The sequence below is a fragment of the Maniola hyperantus genome, chromosome 5, assembly GCF_902806685.2.
Source record: "Maniola hyperantus chromosome 5, iAphHyp1.2, whole genome shotgun sequence".
Lineage (NCBI taxonomy): Eukaryota > Metazoa > Arthropoda > Insecta > Lepidoptera > Nymphalidae > Maniola > Maniola hyperantus.
The window spans coordinates 17044933-17069956 of record NC_048540.1 but is presented as its reverse complement, the minus strand read 5'-3'; the positions used below and the strand labels follow the sequence as shown (position 1 = coordinate 17069956).

The following is a 25024-nucleotide window of genomic DNA, read 5'->3' as shown; positions in this document are numbered from 1 at the left end:
CAGCTGTCGCGGCACGTCGCGCGGCGGTACCTTTTCGCGCGCCAGGCGCTCGTCCTGCGCGGCGAGGCGCTGCCGCTCGGCCAGCTCGGCGTCGCGCATCTCGCGGTAGCGCCGCTGCTGCTCGCGCAGCGCCGCCAGCTCCTCCTCCTGCGCCACCTCGGCCAGCGCCTGCTCCGCCGTCTTGCCCACCAGCACCTCCAGGATCGGCTGCACTTCCAGGTCGAAGTCGAACAGCTGAGGACGACAAGCCCGTAGTAAACTTGTAATCAATATATATTTCAGAAAGCGTGCGCGCTGGGATGGGAGTCGGTCTCACGTCTCCTGGGCAGATCTGCGTGGCGGCGTGGGCGCCGGTGCTGGCGGGCACGAACACGGGCGTGGCGGGCCGGTCGACGAACAGGTCCGTCTGCACGCCCACCTCCATCTCCGCGCCCTTGTCGAACAGCTGCCGACAACGCATGCACACATCAAACCACTGCTCGTCTTCTAGTACAATCATCATAATATGCTGATACCTACTGAGGAAACTTTCAGTCAGTATTTGTTTAAAGCTAAAGGAAACCATCCATTAAGTTAATGAGTGATTTAACCAGAGAAACGTTCGTATCGATTTTGTCCGTTTCACGTCTCACGGAGGAAAACCTCAACAATTATTTTCTGACAACAGAACTAATTTAGTCGGCGCCAGCAGTGAGCTCGTATGTTAGTAGTGGCGCGTGTCTCTCGATAGAGCGGCCGTACCTCCTCAAGGAAATACTCCGTTTGTACAGGGTGGTGGCGGCGGCCGGGCGCGGGCGGCGGCGTGCCGGGCCGCAGCCGCGCCAGCGCCGCGCGGCGTGCCAGTGCGCGGCGCCGCGTGCGTGCGGCGCGCGCCGCGTTGCTCTCCAGCCCGTCACCCTGTCGACCGAAAGATCAGGCAAATTAACTGAGTTGGCATGACATGCGGAAACTCAATCACCATGTCTTGCATATAATATAAATAAACTGTATTTTTATAATTTTTATGATAGTGTTATTTTACCTACTACACTTCAATAAAATTACTAAATATTTTTTAAATACATATCAAAAATTGCGTAACCGGCAGGAATCAAACCTGCATATTCTGGGTTCGCGCCCGATGCCTTGAACACGCGGCCACGGTTTCGCTTACTGCCAGTGACTAGGTTCGATTCCTGCCGGTTACGCAATTTTTGAAATTATTTAAAAAATATTTAATATAAACTATATACTTAGGTAATTTTATCTGTGTAACTATTTTCAATTTACCCACTGATTACAAAGGACTTGACAAAACCTAATGTCGAAAAACTCTTGAAATAGAGTAGGTACCTACCTACCAGGGTAATAATAGAGTAAGTACCTACCTACCAAGGTAATAATAGAGTAGGTAACTACCTACCAGGGTAATAATAGAGTAAGTACCTACCTACCAAGGTAATAATAGAGTAGGTACCTACCTACCAGGGTAATAATAGAGTAGGTACCTACCTACCAAGGTAATAATAGAATAATAGATAATATACACTAAAAAGTAAAAAATAATTTAATTTATTACCCAATATATTATGTATACAAGAGTTATTGTAGTTCTATAGTAATATTTGGGGGGGGGGGGGGGGGGGGGGTTTAAAGTGCTAATAAAAATAAATTAGCACTTTAAAGCATTATTTACAAACGGATCTAGAAATCGAAAAATGATGTTCCCACACCCACAGTATTTTTAAAAGACCTATTGATTTATATGCACAACTGTCTATGTACCGAGGACGGACGGACGGACATGGCGAAACTATAAGGGTTCATTGTTTACTACGGAACCCTAAAAACGAACTTTGCTATCTTGTTGAACAAATAATAATTAGTACAAGCGAAGCCGTTTAATCAATGGAATCACTATAATAGTTGACCCACTTAGCCAGTGTGGTTGTGCCTTGTGGCGGCGCACGGGGGAGGGGGTGCATCCCCAACACACAAGTGTCACCATGAATAGTTTACTTTCAGGCCATCACACCGCTTCCTAAAAGGCATATTACACCTACTTGAAATAGATGTGCTAGGTAGGATGTAGGAAAGGAAGGCAAATTTATGTTTCTAATCACACTTTCCTTAATTTCCCACTGAATCAGTTCACAGATGAAGTTCGACGGCGTCGGACGTGTCGAGTCACTCGAGTGTAACAATGGTACCAAAAACTTAGCTTTCTCGTAGCTGTCTCTGTTGGCTCTATTTAAATTAAAATAAAAAGTCCGTTAAGTGCCAGTCGGACTCGCACACGAAGGGCTCCGCACCATCCTACAAGAAATTACATTTTTTTAATTTTCTTTTGATATTTTTATTATTTGTTGATATAGCGGCAACAGCAAAACAGATTATGTGACAACTCTCGGCCTATTACGATTTACTAGATACAGCCCACTGACAGATAGATGGTTGGCCAGCGGAGGCTTAGCAATAGGCATACTGCGGGTACGGAACCTTAAAAATAATTTCTTAAATTTTTCAACCCCTACTTTCCCTGCGAATTAAAATAAAATATCACGTGCACACGCAGTCTCAGACGCGTGGTGACTGAACCAATCAGGCGAATTCTTCCCTTCCTTACCTTCCTTCCTTACCTTCGAAACCTTCCTTAATTCTTTGCTACGTAGGATGCTGAATTGCTGCATGATTAAGTACGTTAGCAACAGTTCTTTCTTCCTAGCTAGCATACTTTCTAAGATCCTAACTTGCTAAATGCGATTACACTTTCCTATATCCTACCTACGACGCGACGTCCCATTGCAGGAAGTGTAACTAGCCCAAGAGTGCGAGTGTTCGATTGCGAACGAGGAAGGTGTAACTAGCCCAAGAGTGCGAGTGTTCGATTGCGAACGAGGAAGGTGTAACTAGCCCAAGAGTGCGAGTGTTCGATTGCGAACGAGGAAGGTGTAACTAACCCAAGAGTGCGAGTGTTCGATTGCGAACGAGGAAGGTGTAACTAGCCCAAGAGTGCGAGTGTTCGATTGCGAACGAGGAAGGTGTAACTAGCCCAAGAGTGCGAGTGTTCGATTGCGAACGAGGAAAGTGTAACTAGCCCAAGAGTGCGAGTGTTCGATTGCGAACGAGGAAGGTGTAACTAGCCCAAGAGTGCGAGTGTTCGATTGCGAACGAGGAAGGTGTAACTAGCCCAAGAGTGCGAGTGTTCGATTGCGAACGAGGAAGGTGTAACTAGCCCAAGAGTGCGAGTGTTCGATTGCGAACGAGGAAGGTGTAACTAGCCCAAGAGTGCGAGTGTTCGATTGCGAACGAGGAAGGTGTAACTAGCCCAAGAGTGCGAGTGTTCGATTGCGAACGAGGAAGGTGTAACTAGCCCAAGAGTGCGAGTGTTCGATTGCGAACGAGGAAGGTGTAACTAGCCCAAGATTGCGAGTGTTCGATTGCGAACGAGGAAGGTGTAACTAGCCCAAGAGTGCGAGTGTTCGATTGCGAACGAGGAAGGTGTAACTAGCCCAAGAGTGCGAGTGTTCGATTGCGAACGAGGAAGGTGTAACTAGCCCAAGAGTGCGAGTGTTCGATTGCGAACGAGGAAGGTGTAACTAGCCCAAGAGTGCGAGTGTTCGATTGCGAACGAGGAAGGTGTAACTAACCCAAGAGTGCGAGTGTTCGATTTCGAACGAGGAAGGTGTAACTAGCCCAAGAGTGCGAGTGTTCGATTGCGAACGAGGAAGGTGTAACTAGCCCAAGAGTGCGAGTGTTCGATTGCGAACGAGGAAGGTGTAACTAGCCCAAGAGTGCGAGTGTTCGATTGCGAACGAGGAAGGTGTAACTAGCCCAAGAGTGCGAGTGTTCGATTGCGAACGAGGAAGGTGTAACTAGCCCAAGAGTGCGAGTGTTCGATTGCGAACGAGGAAGGTGTAACTAGCCCAAGAGTGCGAGTGTTCGATTGCGAACGAGGAAGGTGTAACTAGCCCAAGAGTGCGAGTGTTCGATTGGGAACGAGGAAGGTGTAACTAGCCCAAGAGTGCGAGTGTTCGATTGCGAACGAGGAAGGTGTAACTAGCCCAAGAGTGCGAGTGTTCGATTGCGAACGAGGAAGGTGTAACTAGCCCAAGAGTGCGAGTGTTCGATTGCGAACGAGGAAGGTGTAACTAGCCCAAGAGTGCGAGTGTTCGATTGCGAACGAGGATGGTGTAACTAGCCCAAGAGTGCGAGTGTTCGATTGCGAACGAGGAAGGTGTAACTAGCCCAAGAGTGCGAGTGTTCGATTGCGAACGAGGAAGGTGTAACTAGCCCAAGAGTGCGAGTGTTCGATTGCGAACGAGGAAGGTGTAACTAGCCCAAGAGTGCGAGTGTTCGATTGCGAACGAAGATGGTGTAACTAGCCCAAGAGTGCGAGTGTTCGATTGCGAACGAGGAAGGTGTAACTAGCCCAAGAGTGCGAGTGTTCGATTGCGAACGAGGAAGGTGTAACTAGCCCAAGAGTGCGAGTGTTCGATTGCGAACGAGGAAGGTGTAACTAGCCCAAGAGTGCGAGTGTTCGATTGCGAACGAGGAAGGTGTAACTAGCCCAAGAGTGCGAGTGTTCGATTGCGAACGAGGAAGGTGTAACTAGCCCAAGAGTGCGAGTGTTCGATTGCGAACGAGGAAGGTGTAACTAGCCCAAGAGTGCGAGTGTTCGATTGCGAACGAGGAAGGTGTAACTAACCCAAGAGTGCGAGTGTTCGATTGCGAACGAGGAAGGTGTAACTAGCCCAAGAGTGCGAGTGTTCGATTGCGAACGAGGAAGGTGTAACTAGCCCAAGAGTGCGAGTGTTCGATTGCGAACGAGGAAGGTGTAACTAGCCCAAGAGTGCGAGTGTTCGATTGCGAACGAGGAAGGTGTAACTAGCCCAAGAGTGCGAGTGTTCGATTGCGAACGAGGAAGGTGTAACTAGCCCAAGAGTGCGAGTGTTCGATTGCGAACGAGGAAGGTGTAACTAGCCCAAGAGTGCGAGTGTTCGATTGCGAACGAGGAAGGTGTAACTAGCCCAAGAGTGCGAGTGTTCGATTGCGAACGAGGAAGGTGTAACTAGCCCAAGAGTGCGAGTGTTCGATTGCGAACGAGGAAGGTGTAACTAGCCCAAGAGTGCGAGTGTTCGATTGCGAACGAGGAAGGTGTAACTAGCCCAAGAGTGCGAGTGTTCGATTGGGAACGAGGAAGGTGTAACTAGCCCAAGAGTGCGAGTGTTCGATTGCGAACGAGGAAGGTGTAACTAGCCCAAGAGTGCGAGTGTTCGATTGCGAACGAGGAAGGTGTAACTAGCCCAAGAGTGCGAGTGTTCGATTGCGAACGAGGAAGGTGTAACTAGCCCAAGAGTGCGAGTGTTCGATTGCGAACGAGGAAGGTGTAACTAGCCCAAGAGTGCGAGTGTTCGATTGCGAACGAGGAAGGTGTAACTAGCCCAAGAGTGCGAGTGTTCGATTGCGAACGAGGAAGGTGTAACTAGCCCAAGAGTGCGAGTGTTCGATTGCGAACGAGGAAGGTGTAACTAGCCCAAGAGTGCGAGTGTTCGATTGCGAACGAGGAAGGTGTAACTCGCCCAAGAGTGCGAGTGTTCGATTGCGAACGAGGAAGGTGTAACTAGCCCAAGAGTGCGAGTGTTCGATTGCGAACGAGGAAGGTGTAACTAGCCCAAGAGTGCGAGTGTTCGATTGCGAACGAGGAAGGTGTAACTAGCCCAAGAGTGCGAGTGTTCGATTGCGAACGAGGAAGGTGTAACTAGCCCAAGAGTGCGAGTGTTCGATTGCGAACGAGGAAGGTGTAACTAGCCCAAGAGTGCGAGTGTTCGATTGCGAACGAGGAAGGTGTAACTAGCCCAAGAGTGCGAGTGTTCGATTGCGAACGAGGAAGGTGTAACTAGCCCAAGAGTGCGAGTGTTCGATTGCGAACGAGGAAGGTGTAACTAGCCCAAGAGTGCGAGTGTTCGATTGCGAACGAGGAAGGTGTAACTAGCCCAAGAGTGCGAGTGTTCGATTGCGAACGAGGAAGGTGTAACTAGCCCAAGAGTGCGAGTGTTCGATTGCGAACGAGGAAGGTGTAACTAGCCCAAGAGTGCGAGTGTTCGATTGCGAACGAGGAAGGTGTAACTAGCCCAAGAGTGCGAGTGTTCGATTGCGAACGAGGAAGGTGTAACTAGCCCAAGAGTGCGAGTGTTCGATTGCGAACGAGGAAGGTGTAACTAGCCCAAGAGTGCGAGTGTTCGATTGCGAACGAGGAAGGTGTAACTAGCCCAAGAGTGCGAGTGTTCGATTGCGAACGAGGAAGGTGTAACTAGCCCAAGAGTGCGAGTGTTCGATTGCGAACGAGGAAGGTGTAACTAGCCCAAGAGTGCGAGTGTTCGATTGCGAACGAGGAAGGTGTAACTAGCCCAAGAGTGCGAGTGTTCGATTGCGAACGAGGAAGGTGTAACTAGCCCAAGAGTGCGAGTGTTCGATTGCGAACGAATGAAGTATTGATGCTTATTTCATTGAACGATTTGAAGCGCCGACGACACGCTATTATTTTGCATTCATTGTGTTTCTTGTTGTAAAGTGGGGAGGGGGAGGGGAAGGGGGGTTAGGGAGAGGTGTTTATTTAGTAGGTCCCATAGTTAAATATTGGCGATATCAATCGTAGTGTTTCTAACGGACGTTTGGCGACACCTGCTTCTTATAGATCATATTATAAATGGGAAAGTATGTTTATTTGTTGGTTTTTTGGTTGGTTGATTTGTCCTTCACAATTACGCCGCAATTTAAGCAACAGATTCATGTGATTTTTTTGCATTGGTAGGTATACCTAGTTAAAGACCTGGAGAGTGACATAGGCTACTTTTTAGTTCGGAAAATCAATGATTTTCCACAGGATTTTTAAAAACCTTAATCCACGCGGACAAAGTCGCGGGTATCAGCTAGTGGTCTACAAATATTTAAGTAATACATAGTAAGGTAGGTGTAGTATCGATCGCGGCCCGCATCCAGTCTGCGGGCGCCTGTCGTCGTCCCGCATGCGATACGAGTCTGTTGATATTTCACACTCCGCATTATTAGCATACATTTGCACAAATTAAAATCCTGTTAGAATATTGCCCAACTATAACTACCTATAACAACGTGAGGACTATTATATATTGAAATCTCGAAAATGTATAGTGGGGCCATTTCTTGATTGTCACACAAACTATTCTTATGGGCTTAAATGTTATATCTGATAATAAATATACCACGAATATTAAACGGCCAAGCCATACTTTTTTTACCAAGATGTAGGAATTGTAGAATTAAGGCTTATAAGTAGAGTTATTTGTTATTTAATATTATAAATGTGATACAGTCAAGAGCACTTAAGAGCTATATACTTTGGACTTGGGACACAAGCCCCACGGGCAGCACAAATCGAAGCTCAGCTAGGGGCTTGGCTCGACTAGAGATCGCATAACTTTTTAACAGTGAAAGCATTATGACCTTGTTAGTCTTGGCAACCAAATTTACATGAAATGTTTTTGGTAGGATTTCATTCCTTTTTGGCAGGTAGTAGGTACCTGCCCTAGATTTCTTTGTAATTTCTATAGTGTCAGTAACATTTCGAGCAGAGGTCACACCTACTGGTTCGAATCCCGCTGAGGGCATAATGTTTGTGTGAACATTTGTATTTTGTATTCGAGACATGAATTTAATATTTAATATTTGTACATGTACAGATATGCTTCCCCCTACAAGGGGCTGGAGGGGGAAAATTTCCGTTTTCTTAATTTTTTCGTTGTTAATATGTGATTTTAAGCCATATGTGATTACATACTAAATTTCAGCTTTCTAGGACTTTTGGAAGTATCCTAGAATTTTTGACTAGAGGTTTTGAATGTCAATAAATCTAAAACCATAACGGCTGGATAATTGATACTTAAAACATTTGATACGTCTGCCAAGGACATCTTACGCTGAAAATTTCAGCATTCTAGCGACAGAAGTTACAGTTATGCTTCCCCCAAACGAAGTGGTGGAGGGGGAAAATTTCCAATTTCGTAGTTTTTCTGTTATTTATATGCAATTTCTAGATTAAACACCAAATTACAGTATTCTAGGACTTCTGGAAGTACCCTTATATTTTTGACTATGAATTATGATGATCATCAGTGAGTCACGAAATCGGCGTATTTCAGGTATCAATAAATCTGAAACTATAAAAGTTGGATAAATGATACTTAATATTTTTAATAAGTTTGCTGAAGACACCTTATTCTGAAAATTTCAGCTTTCTAGCGTCATCCAGACCGAAGCTATGACTGCTCGAAAATACGACGAAACGCTTCGAGAAAAGGTACGTAGTGCCCCGTCCTTTAGCTTGGCTCGTCTTGGCGGCGTATAATCGTACTAACGTTACAAGGAAAATTATTTTCTAGTCTTCTATGAATGTACCTACCTATGTCACTTAGTTACAATTAAGTACTTGAAATAATACTAGCTGAGGCCGAGTTAACTAGCGGATGTGGAGTGAACTAGCGAAGGCAGAGTGAACTAGTGGAGGCCGAGTGAACTAGTGGAGGCCGAGTAAACTAGCGGAGCGGAGTGAACTAGCGGAGGTGGTGTGAACTAGCGGAGGCGGAGTGAACTAGTGAAAACGGAGTTTAGATAGGAGAACTAAGAGAAACATGACTGAAATTAAGCTCCTGACTCTACTCTATATCATCTCAAGCGCAAGTTGAAGCCACTTACCAAAGTAAAGTAAAGTATTATCAAAACATCCAGCTCGTTGCCGCTCGTCAGTGCGCGGGACTACAACTACTTTTATACCTAAGTACGACATAACAACATTGTATATCAAATCGTTGAAAAGAGAAGCCACCGAGTTTCTTGCTGGTTCTTCTTGGTACGAAACGCATTCTTCAAAAGTACTAAAAGTAAGCAAAATTTTAGTTGAATAAGACAACATTGTATTGTATTGTACTCACGGCGGCGTGGGCGTGCGAGCTGAACGTGCTGCCGCGCACCACGCGCTTGTCGTGCATGACGTTGGAGTAGCCCGTCGCGCCCGATGCGGCCGGCGCGCCCGGCGCCAGGCTGCCGCTGTAACATGACATAGGTACACTGGAGCCATTGCGAAGTGACATCGGTAGTCGCTAGTCGGGACTCACAACTACAAGCAAGTTGCTGTTATCGACTATCGACAAATCTCTTTGTAGCTGTTACACACAACAAGCATTAGGTTCCAGTTCCATAAGGCCTGCAAGTGCGAGCGAGAGGTCCAATAAAATTGATTTATCTCCCAGTTCGCACGTTCGCAATGGCCCTAGTACTAATATCACCTTTGAATGCCGATACTCCTAAAGAGGCGAGGTAGGTACCCACCTACTACCTACTTATGCTGATCATAATTAGATAACGCCAAATGCGAGGACCCCGCAGACGACCCCTGCACCTGCATGCTCTGTGAACATGAATGTCTATCTTACAATCGACTGTCTTGCTTTTCAGCTTTGCTGAGGAAACTTTAAAATAAATTCGTAATTCAGTTTTCAAATAAATTTTTCAATTAGGTACCTACTATGCAATTAACACAAATCCTACTAATTAATTAATATTACAGAAGTTTGTATGTGTTGTTGTCGTTCCTCCTTCGTCCCTCCTTCGTCCCTCCCGCCACACCCACAACGACTGAAATGATGCGGCTGCAAATGGAAATAGCTTATATTGTAACGTGAATTAACACGTCATATTATAAGCTTCATTTTACCTGGAGAATCATACAGTTGCCACGGGAATAAAACCCTAACTCTATATTATACATACAGTTGCCACGGGAATAAAACCCTAACTCTATATTATACATACAGTTGCCACGGGAATAAAACCCTAACTCTATATTATACATACAGTTGCCACGGGAATAAAACCCTAACTCTATATTATACATACAGTTGCCACGGGAATAAAACCCTAACTATATACATACAAGGTCCGCATCATCTAAGTAGTGCAAATAAATCAATAATTAAATATGTTACAATAATAGTCGGGACGAAGGCCAAAGGTAGGATTAGATAGCCGGAGGGGTGGATGACCGCGCGCCGCCCGCCCGCCCGCCTGCCCGCCCGCCCGCCCTCCCGCTGGACCTCGTCGCACTAGCCTAGCGCCTGGCGCCGCTCGCTACTCACTAGCACTACTCACCCTTCCACTGAGAAGTTTAAATCCCTTCATATTATCTTTGGAATCATTTGTAGTTTCGGCCGCAGTCGTACACACTCGCCTAGTGCCTAGTGCCGCTGTACACTTTGACCATACAAACATACCTATTATTGTAATCGATGTCCAAACGGTAAAGTGATAATCATGTACCCAAAATAAGTTCTATTTAGGTAAGTATTTTTATTCTTGGAGTACTTAGTTGTGCAGGGAGTGTGTGCAGGTAGAATAGAATAGAATAGAATAGAATGTTTTTTTATTCATGTAAACTTTTTAAAAGTGCTTATGAATAGTCAGGTAGTTTTAATTTACCACTGGTTCGGAATGCCGTTCCTACCGAGAAGAACCAGCAAGAAACTCGGCGGTTGCTCTTTTTAATTTTTCAATTTACAATGTTATTATACCGTACTATACAAGCCATTGCTTGCAGCCCCGTGCATTGCTGGAGCGAGTCAAATCCAAGCTTTTTTATCGTTTACATAGTCTGCGACTGTATAATATGCTTTTTTTAGGAGCATACTTTTAACACATTTTTTAAACTTGTGTAAAGGCAAGTCTAAAATTGGTTGTGGAATTTTATTATAAAATATTACACTCATTCCCACAAATGACTTTCGCACCTTCCAGAGGCGGAGCGCAGGAGTAGCTAGCTTATTTTTGTTTCTAGTTTGCCTATCATCATGGAGATCACTGATTTTTTTGTAACTGTGAATGTTTTGTCGTACAAAAATTATATTATTGTAAATATAGGTAGTGTGTGCAGAGAGTGTGTGCAGGTAGTGTGTGCAGAGAGTGTGTGCAGGGAGTGTGTGCAGGGAGTGTGTGCAGGGAGTGTGTGCAGGGAGTGTCTGCAGGGAGTGTGTGCAGGGAGTGTCTGCAGGGAGTGTGTGCAGGGAGTGTGTGCAGGGAGTATGTGCAGGTTGTGTGTGCAGGGAGTGTGTGCAGGGAGCGTGGTGCTGATCTGTTGACCGCCACTCTCCACAGTTGTCGCCTCGTGTCGGTTGCCGTAAGTTGTTTCCGAAGTCAATTGGCGATGTACTAACACGCGGTCCCGCCGCTGCGGGCGCGCGCCGAGAGGAGCTCCGTCGCTGCTGGCGCAGGGCGCGGCGCGGCGGCGGCGCGGCGCGACGGCCTCGGGCCGGCTCGAGTACTCGTACACGATCCTGTCGCGCTCGCGCGGCGGGTACAGCGCGTGCAGCCCCAGCAGGCACGCCACGTCGGGCGGCGGCAGCAGGAACTGGCCGCTGCGCACCGTCGTCACGAAGCGCGGCTTGTCCTCGGCGGGGCCGGGGCGGCGGCGGAGGCGCGCGGGGCGCCGCAGGTTGGTCTCCAGGATCTCCTTCTCCTTCAGGCGGCGCAGCTTGAAGTCGAGCGCGCGCGTGAACTTAGCGGCGGGCGCGTCGGACGCGTCGCGCCGCAGCGGCCGCACGACGTTGACGCTGCGAGGCGGCGCGGCGGGTGCGGCCGGCGCCTCGGCCTCGCGGCTTATGACGGTGAAGGCGTCGGAGGCCGGCATGGCGGCGGCGGCGGCGGCGGGCGGCCGAGTGGCCGGCGCGCGGCCGGTCAGCCGCGGCCGAGGCCCCTACTGCGGCACGCGGCGTCGCGCACGCGTGCTGGCGGCGCGCCCCCGAACCACGCTCGTGCTCATATCAGTCCCGTCCAAATGTTGTGATAGTGCATATCACAGACAAAGAGCTTTCCAGTGTCCCGACGGGTTCGATTGTAACACTGAGCGTTCCACTCTGTCCCGACGGGTCAGACCTATCGTATTACAAACCAACATATTTCCACACACGGGACACTTAGAACTTAGAATTTTTCACTCGCGAAATTTTTTCCACTTTTCACAAAAGCAGCGCACTGACTGATCGTCGCGGCGGCGGGCACAGTGCACAGTGCACAGTGCACAACACACGGGACGATATCTCGCACCGTTATCTTGTTTTGTCGATGTGCGCCGCGGCGCTGGTGTCGTGTAGTGTCGTGTAGTGTCGTGTGGTGTCGTGTGGTGTGGTGTGGTGTGGTGTGGTGTCGTGTGGTGTCGTGTGGTGTCAAGTGTCAACACTCAGCAGAGGAACGCTGCTTCCTCATCACTTATTAGCATAATATGTTATTCTTAGCACGTTACAAAAATAAATAACATTCACATTTACTTAAACTAAAAATATGAATGCGCTTGACTGCCAGTTGCCACCCCAGCAATGTAGGTGATGACTGATGATGCAGCCCAGGGGGGAGCGCGCTCGCCTGGGGGGGAGAGTCCATATTCTGGCAGTTCGTTTCAGAAACGAGGAAGCGAATCGCTTCACATTTCCCATAAGCACATTCAGATGATCTCTGCACGGTTACTGGAAAGCAAGTCTAACTGTCATATACGGTAAAACTAAATCTATCGTATCACATAAAAATAAAGAGACGCCGCTTAGTGTTAACTCGATGGAGATCGGTTTGGCAGTCGTCAGTCGTCTGTCGTCTGTCGTCTGTCGTCATGCGTCCCCACTACGCAGAGGCGTAGGATAATCACGTGTTCATATAATTATTTATATTAGATACCATCATTATGGGCAGGAATATCATCATTATGGGCAGGAATAGATTTTCATAAGTTTAAATGGTGCGTGAAAACTAATTTTTTACGCATTATACTATATTATTATATTATATTATTCTTCTTTGGCCTCGAAGCGCGAAGCTAACGTTAGGCGCAGGAGATTAGCATTCCAGTCCGCTCCTTGAGCGTGGAGCCACTGAGTTACGAACAACGAGCGATTCGGCACTTTAGCCGAGAAGTATGTCGCTCGAAACTTGTACGGTTAGGTGCAGGCAACGAACACGCTGGCGCTGGCAACGAACACGCTGGCGCTGGCTGCGCGCATCAGGAGACTTGTACGGTTAGGTGCAGGCAACGAACACGCTGGCGCTGGCAACGAACACGCTGGCGCTGGCTGCGCGCATCAGGAGACTTGTACGGTTAGGTGCAGGCAACGAACACGCTGGCGCTGGCAACGAACACGCTGGCGCTGGCAACGAACACGCTGGCGCTGGCAACGAACACGCTGGCGCTGGCTGCGCGCATCAGGAGACTTGTACGGTTAGGTGCTGGCAACGAACACGCTGGCGTTGGCTGCGCGCATCAGGAGACTTGTACGGTTAGGTGCTGGCAACGAACACGCTGGCGCTGGCTGCGCGCATCAGGAGACTTGTACGGTTAGGTGCTGGCAACGAACACGCTGGCGCTGGCAACGAACACGCTGGCGCTGGCTGCGCGCATCAGGAGACTTGTACGGTTAGGTGCAGGCAACGAACACGCTGGCGCTGGCAACGAACACGCTGGCGCTGGCTGCGCGCATCAGGAGACTTGTACGGTTAGGTGCAGGCAACGAACACGCTGGCGCTGGCAACGAACACGCTGGCGCTGGCTGCGCGCATCAGGAGACTTGTACGGTTAGGTGCAGGCGACGAACACGCTGGCGCTGGCAACGAACACGCTGGCGCTGGCTGCGCGCATCAGGAGACTTGTACGGTTAGGTGCTGGCAACGAACACGCTGGCGCTGGCAACGAACACGCTGGCGCTGGCTGCGCGCATCAGGAGACTTGTACGGTTAGGTGCAGGCAACGAACACGCTGGCGCTGGCAACGAACACGCTGGCGCTGGCTGCGCGCATCAGGAGACTTGTACGGTTAGGTGCAGGCGACGAACACGCTGGCGCTGGCAACGAACACGCTGGCGCTGGCTGCGCGCATCAGGAGACTTGTACGGTTAGGTGCTGGCAACGAACACGCTGGCGCTGGCAACGAACACGCTGGCGCTGGCTGCGCGCATCAGGAGACTTGTACGGTTAGGTGCAGGCAACGAACACGCTGGCGCTGGCAACGAACACGCTGGCGCTGGCTGCGCGCATCAGGAGACTTGTACGGTTAGGTGCAGGCAACGAACACGCTGGCGCTGGCAACGAACACGCTGGCGCTGGCTGCGCGCATCAGGAGACTTGTACGGTTAGGTGCTGGCAACGAACACGCTGGCGCTGGCAACGAACACGCTGGCGCTGGCTGCGCGCATCAGGAGACTTGTACGGTTAGGTGCAGGCAACGAACACGCTGGCGCTGGCAACGAACACGCTGGCGCTGGCAACGAACACGCTGGCGCTGGCTGCGCGCATCAGGAGACTTGTACGGTTAGGTGCTGGCAACGAACACGCTGGCGCTGGCAACGAACACGCTGGCGCTGGCTGCGCGCATCAGGAAACTTGTACGGTTAGGTGCTGGCAACGAACACGCTGGCGCTGGCTGCGCGCATCAGGAGACTTGTACGGTTAGGTGCTGGCAACGAACACGCTGGCGCTGGCTGCGCGCATCAGGAGACTTGTACGGTTAGGTGCTGGCAACGAACACGCTGGCGCTGGCTGCGCGCATCAGGAGACTTGTACGGTTAGGTGCTGGCAACGAACACGCTGGCGCTGGCTGCGCGCATCAGGAGACTTGTACGGTTAGGTGCTGGCAACGAACACGCTGGCGCTGGCTGCGCGCATCAGGAGACTTGTACGGTTAGGTGCTGGCAACGAACACGCTGGCGCTGGCTGCGCGCATCAGGAGACTTGTACGGTTAGGTGCTGGCAACGAACACGCTGGCGCTGGCTGCGCGCATCAGGAGACTTGTACGGTTAGGTGCTGGCAACGAACACGCTGGCGCTGGCTGCGCGCATCAGGAGACTTGTACGGTTAGGTGCTGGCAACGAACACGCTGGCGCTGGCTACGCGCATCAGGAGACTTGTACGGTTAGGTGCTGGCAACGAACACGCTGGCGCTGGCTGCGCGCATCAGGAGACTTGTACGGTTAGGTGCTGGCAACGAACACGCTGGCGCTGGCTGCGCGCATCAGGAGACTTGTACGGTTAGGTGCTGGCAACGAACACGCTGGCGCTGGCTGCGCGCATCAGGAGACTTGTACGGTTAGGTGCTGGCAACGAACACGCTGGCGCTGGCTGCGCGCATCAGGAGACTTGTACGGTTAGGTGCTGGCAACGAACACGCTGGCGCTGGCTGCGCGCATCAGGAGACTTGTACGGTTAGGTGCTGGCAACGAACACGCTGGCGCTGGCTGCGCGCATCAGGAGACTTGTACGGTTAGGTGCTGGCAACGAACACGCTGGCGCTGGCTGCGCGCATCAGGAGACTTGTACGGTTAGGTGCTGGCAACGAACACGCTGGCGCTGGCTGCGCGCATCAGGAGACTTGTACGGTTAGGTGCTGGCAACGAACACGCTGGCGCTGGCTGCGCGCATCAGGAGACTTGTACGGTTAGGTGCTGGCAACGAACACGCTGGCGCTGGCTGCGCGCATCAGGAGACTTGTACGGTTAGGTGCTGGCAACGAACACGCTGGCGCTGGCTGCGCGCATCAGGAGACTTGTACGGTTAGGTGCTGGCAACGAACACGCTGGCGCTGGCTGCGCGCATCAGGAGACTTGTACGGTTAGGTGCTGGCAACGAACACGCTGGCGCTGGCTGCGCGCATCAGGAGACTTGTACGGTTAGGTGCTGGCAACGAACACGCTGGCGCTGGCTGCGCGCATCAGGAGACTTGTACGGTTAGGTGCTGGCAACGAACACGCTGGCGCTGGCTGCGCGCATCAGGAGACTTGTACGGTTAGGTGCTGGCAACGAACACGCTGGCGCTGGCTGCGCGCATCAGGAGACTTGTACGGTTAGGTGCTGGCAACGAACACGCTGGCGTTGGCTGCGCGCATCAGGAGACTTGTACGGTTAGGTGCTGGCAACGAACACGCTGGCGCTGGCTGCGCGCATCAGGAGACTTGTACGGTTAGGTGCTGGCAACGAACACGCTGGCGCTGGCTGCGCGCATCAGGAGACTTGTACGGTTAGGTGCTGGCAACGAACACGCTGGCGCTGGCTGCGCGCATCAGGAGACTTGTACGGTTAGGTGCTGGCAACGAACACGCTGGCGCTGGCTGCGCGCATCAGGAGACTTGTACGGTTAGGTGCTGGCAACGAACACGCTGGCGCTGGCTGCGCGCATCAGGAGACTTGTACGGTTAGGTGCTGGCAACGAACACGCTGGCGCTGGCTGCGCGCATCAGGAGACTTGTACGGTTAGGTGCTGGCAACGAACACGCTGGCGCTGGCTGCGCGCATCAGGAGACTTGTACGGTTAGGTGCTGGCAACGAACACGCTGGCGCTGGCTGCGCGCATCAGGAGACTTGTACGGTTAGGTGCTGGCAACGAACACGCTGGCGCTGGCAACGAACACGCTGGCGCTGGCTGCGCGCATCAGGAGACTTGTACGGTTAGGTGCTGGCAACGAACACGCTGGCGCTGGCTGCGCGCATCAGGAGACTTGTACGGTTAGGTGCTGGCAACGAACACGCTGGCGCTGGCTGCGCGCATCAGGAGACTTGTACGGTTAGGTGCTGGCAACGAACACGCTGGCGCTGGCTGCGCGCATCAGGAGACTTGTACGGTTAGGTGCTGGCAACGAACACGCTGGCGCTGGCTGCGCGCATCAGGAGACTTGTACGGTTAGGTGCAGGCAACGAACACGCTGGCGCTGGCAACGAACACGCTGGCGCTGGCTGCGCGCATCAGGAGACTTGTACGGTTAGGTGCTGGCAACGAACACGCTGGCGCTGGCTGCGCGCATCAGGAGACTTGTACGGTTAGGTGCTGGCAACGAACACGCTGGCGCTGGCTGCGCGCATCAGGAGACTTGTACGGTTAGGTGCTGGCAACGAACACGCTGGCGCTGGCTGCGCGCATCAGGAGACTTGTACGGTTAGGTGCTGGCAACGAACACGCTGGCGCTGGCTGCGCGCATCAGGAGACTTGTACGGTTAGGTGCTGGCAACGAACACGCTGGCGCTGGCTGCGCGCATCAGGAGACTTGTACGGTTAGGTGCTGGCAACGAACACGCTGGCGCTGGCAACGAACACGCTGGCGCTGGCTGCGCGCATCAGGAGACTTGTACGGTTAGGTGCTGGCAACGAACACGCTGGCGCTGGCTGCGCGCATCAGGAGACTTGTACGGTTAGGTGCTGGCAACGAACACGCTGGCGCTGGCTGCGCGCATCAGGAGACTTGTACGGTTAGGTGCTGGCAACGAACACGCTGGCGCTGGCTGCGCGCATCAGGAGACTTGTACGGTTAGGTGCTGGCAACGAACACGCTGGCGCTGGCTGCGCGCATCAGGAGACTTGTACGGTTAGGTGCTGGCAACGAACACGCTGGCGCTGGCAACGAACACGCTGGCGCTGGCTGCGCGCATCAGGAGACTTGTACGGTTAGGTGCTGGCAACGAACACGCTGGCACTGGCTGCGCGCATCAGGAGACTTGTACGGTTAGGTGCTGGCAACGAACACGCTGGCGCTGGCTGCGCGCATCAGGAGACTTGTACGGTTAGGTGCTGGCAACGAACACGCTGGCGCTGGCTGCGCGCATCAGGAGACTTGTACGGTTAGGTGCTGGCAACGAACACGCTGGCGCTGGCTGCGCGCATCAGGAGACTTGTACGGTTAGGTGCTGGCAACGAACACGCTGGCGCTGGCTGCGCGCATCAGGAGACTTGTACGGTTAGGTGCTGGCAACGAACACGCTGGCGCTGGCTGCGCGCATCAGGAGACTTGTACGGTTAGGTGCTGGCAACGAACACGCTGGCGCTGGCTGCGCGCATCAGGAGACTTGTACGGTTAGGTGCTGGCAACGAACACGCTGGCGCTGGCTGCGCGCATCAGGAGACTTGTACGGTTAGGTGCTGGCAACGAACACGCTGGCGCTGGCAACGAACACGCTGGCGCTGGCTGCGCGCATCAGGAGACTTGTACGGTTAGGTGCTGGCAACGAACACGCTGGCGCTGGCTGCGCGCATCAGGAGACTTGTACGGTTAGGTGCTGGCAACGAACACGCTGGCGCTGGCTGCGCGCATCAGGAGACTTGTACGGTTAGGTGCTGGCAACGAACACGCTGGCGCTGGCTGCGCGCATCAGGAGACTTGTACGGTTAGGTGCTGGCAACGAACACGCTGGCGCTGGCTGCGCGCATCAGGAGACTTGTACGGTTAGGTGCTGGCAACGAACACGCTGGCGCTGGCTGCGCGCATCAGGAGACTTGTACGGTTAGGTGCTGGCAACGAACACGCTGGCGCTGGCAACGAACACGCTGGCGCTGGCTGCGCGCATCAGGAGACTTGTACGGTTAGGTGCTGGCAACGAACACGCTGGCGCTGGCTGCGCGCATCAGGAGACTTGTACGGTTAGGTGCTGGCAACGAACACGCTGGCGCTGGCTGCGCGCATCAGGAGACTTGTACGGTTAGGTGCTGGCAACGAACACGCTGGCGCTGGCTGCGCGCATCAGGAGACTTGTACGGTTAGGTGCTGGCAACGAACACGCTGGCGCTGGCAACGAACACGCTGGCGCTGGCTGCGCGCATCAGGAGACTTGTACGGTTAGGTGCTGGCAACGAACACGCTGGCGCTGGCTGCGCGCATCAGGAGACTTGTACGGTTAGGTGCTGGCAACGAACACGCTGGCGCTGGCAACGAACACGCTGGCGCTGGCAACGAACACGCTGGCGCTGGCAACGAACACGCTGGCGCTGGCAACGAACACGCTGGCGCTGGCTGCGCGCATCAGGGAGCTTGGAGCAGGTCACTCAGTGGAGATGAGAGAGTGTCTCTACGTGGTTATATCAGAAATGAGAGATCCGTAGGAGATTCGAGTAACCCATACAGCTCGACGAGTCGCGAGTCTGAAGTGGCACTGGGCAGTGGGCAGTGGGCAGTGGGCAGTGGGCAGTGGGCAGTGGGCAGTGGGCAGTGGGCAGTGAGCAGGGCACACACACATGGTCTGGATGAGCTCGAATGGCGAGCTCGCACTTCAACACGCAGAACTGTACGCTGTACAAGTTTTTTCTGTGCTGTGAATAAGTACCGAAGAAATACAGAGGCCCGGCTGTGACGGTGCTCGTCATGGAAGCCCTGTGTCCAACAGTGGAGCTCCACTGGCTGACGATGTTATTACGTTTATTGGCAACCCTGGCTTATTCAGCGGTACAAGTATTATCGTCGAATTTCGTATAAAGCACTCGGGGAACGGAAGTGGTCGGCCGTTGCCGAGACGACGCGGACCACGCGGCCGCCCGCCCCGCCCGCCCCGCCCGCCCCGCCCGCCACAAGGTTAAGGGCAATGCTCCTCTCTGAATCACAAGTATGCTAATCACAGCTATGAGCTGCTATATCCCGCCCCGCGATCTGTCACGCGAGGCTGTACCGACGTGCGCCGGTTGTCGACCACCTGCCCTTGCTGCCATCAGGGAGGGAACGCTGTAGGCCCAAAATGTAGAGGTCGAGAAATGCGTGCTATTAGCATAAGTGATAGGGACACACCCTTTCAACCATTCAATGACATAGATACAGAAAAGGTTTCACGATCAGGAAAGTGATAGTTTTTCTAGACTTTCGTAAAAAGTGAAAGTTAAATAATTGTATGTATTTAAAAGAATTGTTATCAGAGATCAGCGTCGACCTCGCGTTAGCATCGTCTCGCCGCCCCGCGCCGCCCGCCCGCCCGCCCGCCCGCCCCCGCCCGCCCCCGCCCGCCCCCGCCGGCTCGAGCGAGACGACTGTGGCACTCGCGACGAGCGCCTGACAAGCGATAAACACAATTTACAGATGTTTTAAATAGTTATGATCCTCCTCCCCTTACACTTCGGGGGATCTACAAAACAGTCGTTATAGACCTGTCATATTGTATGGTTCAGAAAATCGGTAAAAGGGACGGATGAAAGACGAGTACCTACATGCGACCGAAATGCGAATGTTGAGACTTGAGATGGATGGTGGTGTGACAACGATGGATACGATAAGGAATGAATACTTATGGGGAAGTTAGAAAGTAGCGCCAGTGGTAGAAAGGATGGTGTATGGGCATGTAATGCGGACGGAGGGAAAACATGTCACTAGAAGAATGTTAAACATGCATGTGGAAGGAAAAAAGAGAAGAGGAATACCAAAGAAAAGGTGGATGGAATGCGTGGTAGAGGATGCGTGTTGTATGTAAAATGGGTGGATAATTCGTTGATGTATGATAAAAGAGAGTGGAAGAAATAGACAATGTGTTGTGCCGACCCCACCGCATGGCGTGGGACAAAGGACAAGAGGAAGAGAGAAGATCCTCCTCCTAGCATCAGCAGGAGTCAGAGAGTAGGAGTGTAGTCCTATCGTGACTGTTTCAGCAAAACTGAGAGGACGAATTTACATCTCTGCAACTTTGTGTAGCTCCGCGTAGCACCGCCTCTACGCGCCTACACCGTAGAAGATGTTATGATTCAGTACGACTCTCGAATTCTAGCAACGTTTGGTGTGACGTAAAATTCTATACTACGGGTACTGTAATCTGTATGTGACGGCCCCTTTTCCGAAAACATTAACTTATATATAAAATTATTGTTACTAAGTAACTTTGATAAAGTTTTTTATCAGATTTTTTTCATTTAGATTATTGAGTATAATATGATAATCTACAGTTAAGCAACACGAAACAATATAGTATTGTTTCGGTTTATTTTCGCCGGTTTGGTCACCCTGTTGCGGGGAGCCACCGCGGAGCCCTGCGTGATTCAGGTTTTGGTAGCTCAAGGATTTTTCACCAATAAAAATAATCTCTTTTACTAATCTGGACTGGTACAATTATTTATGTTGAAACTATTTCAGGTTTTTAAATTACTGCAGTACCCGTAGTATAAGATTTTACGTCTCACCAAACCAAACCAAATTAGAGAGTCGAAATACTTCCGCGTTACAGTAAACTGGATCTTAACTGCCTTGTTTTAAAGTTCAAGTTTGTCTGCACTTCTACAGCCAGCGCTCCAAGCGGAAACATTGCGAAATTAAAATCAGTGGCATTGAATATTTGACTTCAATTCAAGGCTCCTTAGATCTATTTTACTTTGATGTTATTGTGTTTCGATTCTCGGGTACTACATTACGTTACATTTTTTCAACCGACTTCAAAAAAAGGAGGAGGTTCTCAATTCGTCGGAATGTTATTTTTTTTTAATGTATGTTACCGGATTACTCGAAGACGCCTGGACCGATTTTGAAAATTCTTTTTTGTTTAAAAGGGTATACTTCAAAGTTGGTCCCATTTAAATTTGGTGAAGATCTGATTAACATCTTCGAAGATAGATACTGGAACTCCTCAACGGATAAGAGTAAATTGCTCGCGATCAGTGTAATAGCTTAGTAAACAGTAGATTTTTAACCAGTCATAGCATATTTTAATACCATGGGGCCACTAAAAATTGTGAAATAATTTTTTTTTAAAAACAAAAGAAATAAAAACCGACTTCGATTCACAAACACTAAAAATTGAAAAATAATTTAATTTATTACCGAATATATTATATATACAAGAGTTAATATAGTTCCATAATAATATTTTTTGGGGTCGGTGCCTCGTACAAACTGTTGACTCATGTCGATTTAGTGTGAAGTAACCACTTCAGTTAATGGCTGAATTGTATAAGCAAATGAAGTGTAGGAAGGATAAGTAATATGTAAGAGCAGCGAATTCCTATTCCGAGAACACCTACCCACTGCACCCTACGTCTACCCACTGCACCCTACGTCTACCCACTGCACCCTACGTCTACCCACTGCACCCTACGTCTACCCACTGCACCCTACGTCTACCCACTGCACCCTACGTCTACCCACTGCACCCTACGTCTACCCACTGCACCCTACGTCTACCCACTGCACCCTACGTCTACCCACTGCACCCTACGTCTACCCACTGCACCCTACGTCTACCCACTGCACCCTACGTCTACGATTGCAAGTAGAGTTTATCAAACTATAACGTTTATAAACCGGTCAAGTGCAAGTTAGGCTGGGATGGAAAGTGAACATTTTACACCACACTTTTGGACCAAAGCACTAGATAAAAACTGAGACTGGTGTTTGCAGTTTGCAGCCCAAATAGACTGTGCTAGGGCTGACAAAGTTATCGACCTTACACGATTTATACATTTCAGTATATTATGTATAGTGTAACCCTCGCACTGCTGCAGTCCTCACCATGACGGGTCCCTCCTCAGCTTGGCGTTGTTGTAGAGCGCGCGCGGCGTGCTAGCATACGTGTACGGGCCCCTGGGCCTCGGCAGCTGCGGGCCCTCCACCAGCAGCGCGCGCATGGACACGCTCATCGCGCAGCGTCCGCCGCGACGCGCGCACCGCACCGAGCACGAGCAGGTAGCACTCTTCGCACGCCGCGAGCACGAGACAGCACATTAATTACATCCACACACACTAAAGCATTAATTTTTCACAGTAACGTCTAGGTTCCGGAATCAGCAGGTGCATACAAAATCACTAAAACACTGATTTCACGATTATAATTTCAGACAATTTGAGTGGCTGTCTATAACTGTCATGTCGTCGTGATGGCGACGTCACGACGTCACGACGTCACGCTAACAAACGACACATACGAAAAAGGAATCCCTGTTATGTTGCCACAAAGAGTTTGCGACGAACTCCTTCCAGCGCACGTGCTGGGAGCCTCCGCTCGTGTCGATCGTAGCCTCGACGAGGAGTGGGTGTCGTCATGGCTACCGTGTAAGCAGCCTGGCCGATGGAGCCGAAGCTTCGAGGTGCGGCCGCAGGGGAGTATTGGTTATCTGTTTAGTGCTCTAAGGTTAGTTACGAGTTGTTTCCGGCTTCAGCTCAGTGAACAAGCATCGCGTAGACAAGCGCGCTCCACGCGACGCTGCACCGACACTAAGCGCCCGAGGCAGCAAGTTTGCTTGGTATGCTCTGCACAATACAGGATGCCAGCGCCAACAGAATCCTGGGCTGGACAGAAATAGAGTGCAAATGAACTTTCCTAGCAGTGCTCTATGAATGTACCACTGACACTGGTTGGATGTGCCCTCCCTACATATAGGTTTTCCTGATGTACCTAGATAAGATAAGTATAAGTAATACTTATACTTATTTTAGTATGATTTCAATAAGTAGGTAGAGTAGGTAAATAATAAAGAATTATCTGTATAGGTCCCGCAAATTGCTATTGCGCTGGAACTATGTCTCATTAACATCGAAATGACGTCATTTTGCCGTTAGCCGAAATAAAAATACTTAGGTATACCATCTGCTCGAAACTTCAGTCTAGTGCTGACGTCACTAAAATGGCGGCCACGCGCTTTAGCAACTTGCGGAACTTATAATTAATTTTTTTACTCTCCCATAGCTTTGTCGTAGCTGCTCTACGTGTTCGTAGCAACGGTTGTTCAGTTTATGTTTTTTGTCATATTTTGGTATCACTTTGGTAAAAGAAGATAATTATTTTACTATGTCCCTATGATTCAGATTTAGTGTTCAGGTTCTTTATTGGATGACATGATAAACAGTGATATTTATCTAATCAGAGCGGCATCCGGTAAGTAGTATTTTGATATTATATGAACGTGATTACATTGTAGTGCCACCTGTTGTAAAACGTTGGAACTTGGAACCAACAAAGCCAACACTAGCTGTGGGGTGCCGACTGCGGCGCGGGTTCGTTGTCAGCGGCGAGACTGTCCGCGTCGTAGTTACACAAGGCACCGCTAGATGACAGTATTATATGAAAAGGAAAAAATAATAATCTATGCACCCTCGGACAGTACCCGTAGTACAAGATTTTACGTCTCACCAAACCAAACCAAATTCGAGAGTCGAAATACTTCCGCGTTACAGTAAAATGGACCTAAACAGCCTTGAATTGAAGTCAAATATTCAATGCCACTGATTTTAATTTCGCAATGTTTCCGCTTGGAGCGCTGGCTGTAGAAGTGTAGACAAACTTGAGCTTTAAAACAAGGCTTTTAAGATCAAGTTTACTGTAACGCGGAAGTATTTCGACTCTCGAATTTGGTTTGGTTTGGTGAGACGTAAAATCTTGTACTACGGGTACAGATCTGTGCACCCTAGACTAGATCCAGGCAGCTCTACTTTCGTTAGTTCCATAAAAATAATGAAACCAGTGAAGGTAGGTCAATTTTTCTTGTTTTAGGTTTAAGAACTTGTTAAAAATTAAAAAAAACACTAGCTACCCATCCATACTATATTATAAATGCGAAAGTGTGTCTGTCTGTCTGTCCGTCTGTCTGTTTGCTAGCTTTTCACGGCCGAACAGTTTAACCGATTTCTATGAACCGTACCGAACTGTACCGATCTTGAAAGTAGGGGTCCATGGGTCCATGGGTCCATGGGTCACTGAGAAGAGCTGGCAAGCGGTTACGATTTTCAAAAAAGCAAAATGTTACAAAAACATAATAATAATACTTGTCACTATCAAATCAATACAACCATTCCTCTGTTATCGTAATCTAGCTCGTAATCTAGCCTGTGTGCAGTCAAATGCAAAGCCAATTGTTTCCATGCAATAAGTTCCTAAGAAATGTTTTTCAAATAAGTATTTTTTTATTACAATCGAACCTCCTATCCAAATAATAACAAATCACGTTAGTTCCGACATAAATAAAGCGAACAATAATGTCATCCTGCCCAGTCCTCTGCCGCCCGCCCGCCCGCCCGCCCGCCCGCCCGCCGCCCGCCGCCCGCCGCCTGCCCAGCGGAGCGCGCGCCGTGACCGATGACGATGAAGACGTCATAAAATAATCACTTCCCACTTTCCAGCAGATTATCCTCCCGCGTGATAGCCCTCGACAAATACTACTCTAATCGTCATCGTCGAACAAGCCAAAATCAATTTTAAATTAGTGTTGTTAAAGTTGTGATTCGCTAGACGCAGTGTTCACGCGGGGCGTCCCGAATCGTGCAT

The 25024-nt window shown here is 50.4% G+C and overlaps 1 protein-coding gene across 4 annotated transcripts in view; it reads right to left on the bottom strand.

The window, feature by feature from the left end:
* Nucleotides 1-22524, bottom strand: part of Rsph3 (Radial spoke head protein 3) — a 52939-nt gene extending 30415 nt beyond the window's left edge. For 2 of the 4 annotated variants that reach the window (XM_069498776.1, XM_069498777.1), the window contains exons 1-5: nt 11223-12030; nt 8949-9063; nt 742-897; nt 317-445; nt 31-234 (exon numbers count right to left, since the gene is read on the bottom strand). In XM_069498776.1, coding sequence (XP_069354877.1) covers nt 31-234; nt 317-445; nt 742-897; nt 8949-9063; nt 11223-11695 — 1077 coding nt within the window. In that variant the 5' untranslated portion in view covers nt 11696-12030. Of the gene's footprint in view, nt 1-30; nt 235-316; nt 446-741; nt 898-8948; nt 9080-11222; nt 12031-22275 lie in introns of those variants that run through there. The other 2 variants (XM_034968543.2, XM_069498778.1) reach the window with 2 other exon arrangements.
* Nucleotides 22525-25024: the final 2500 nt, after the last annotated feature.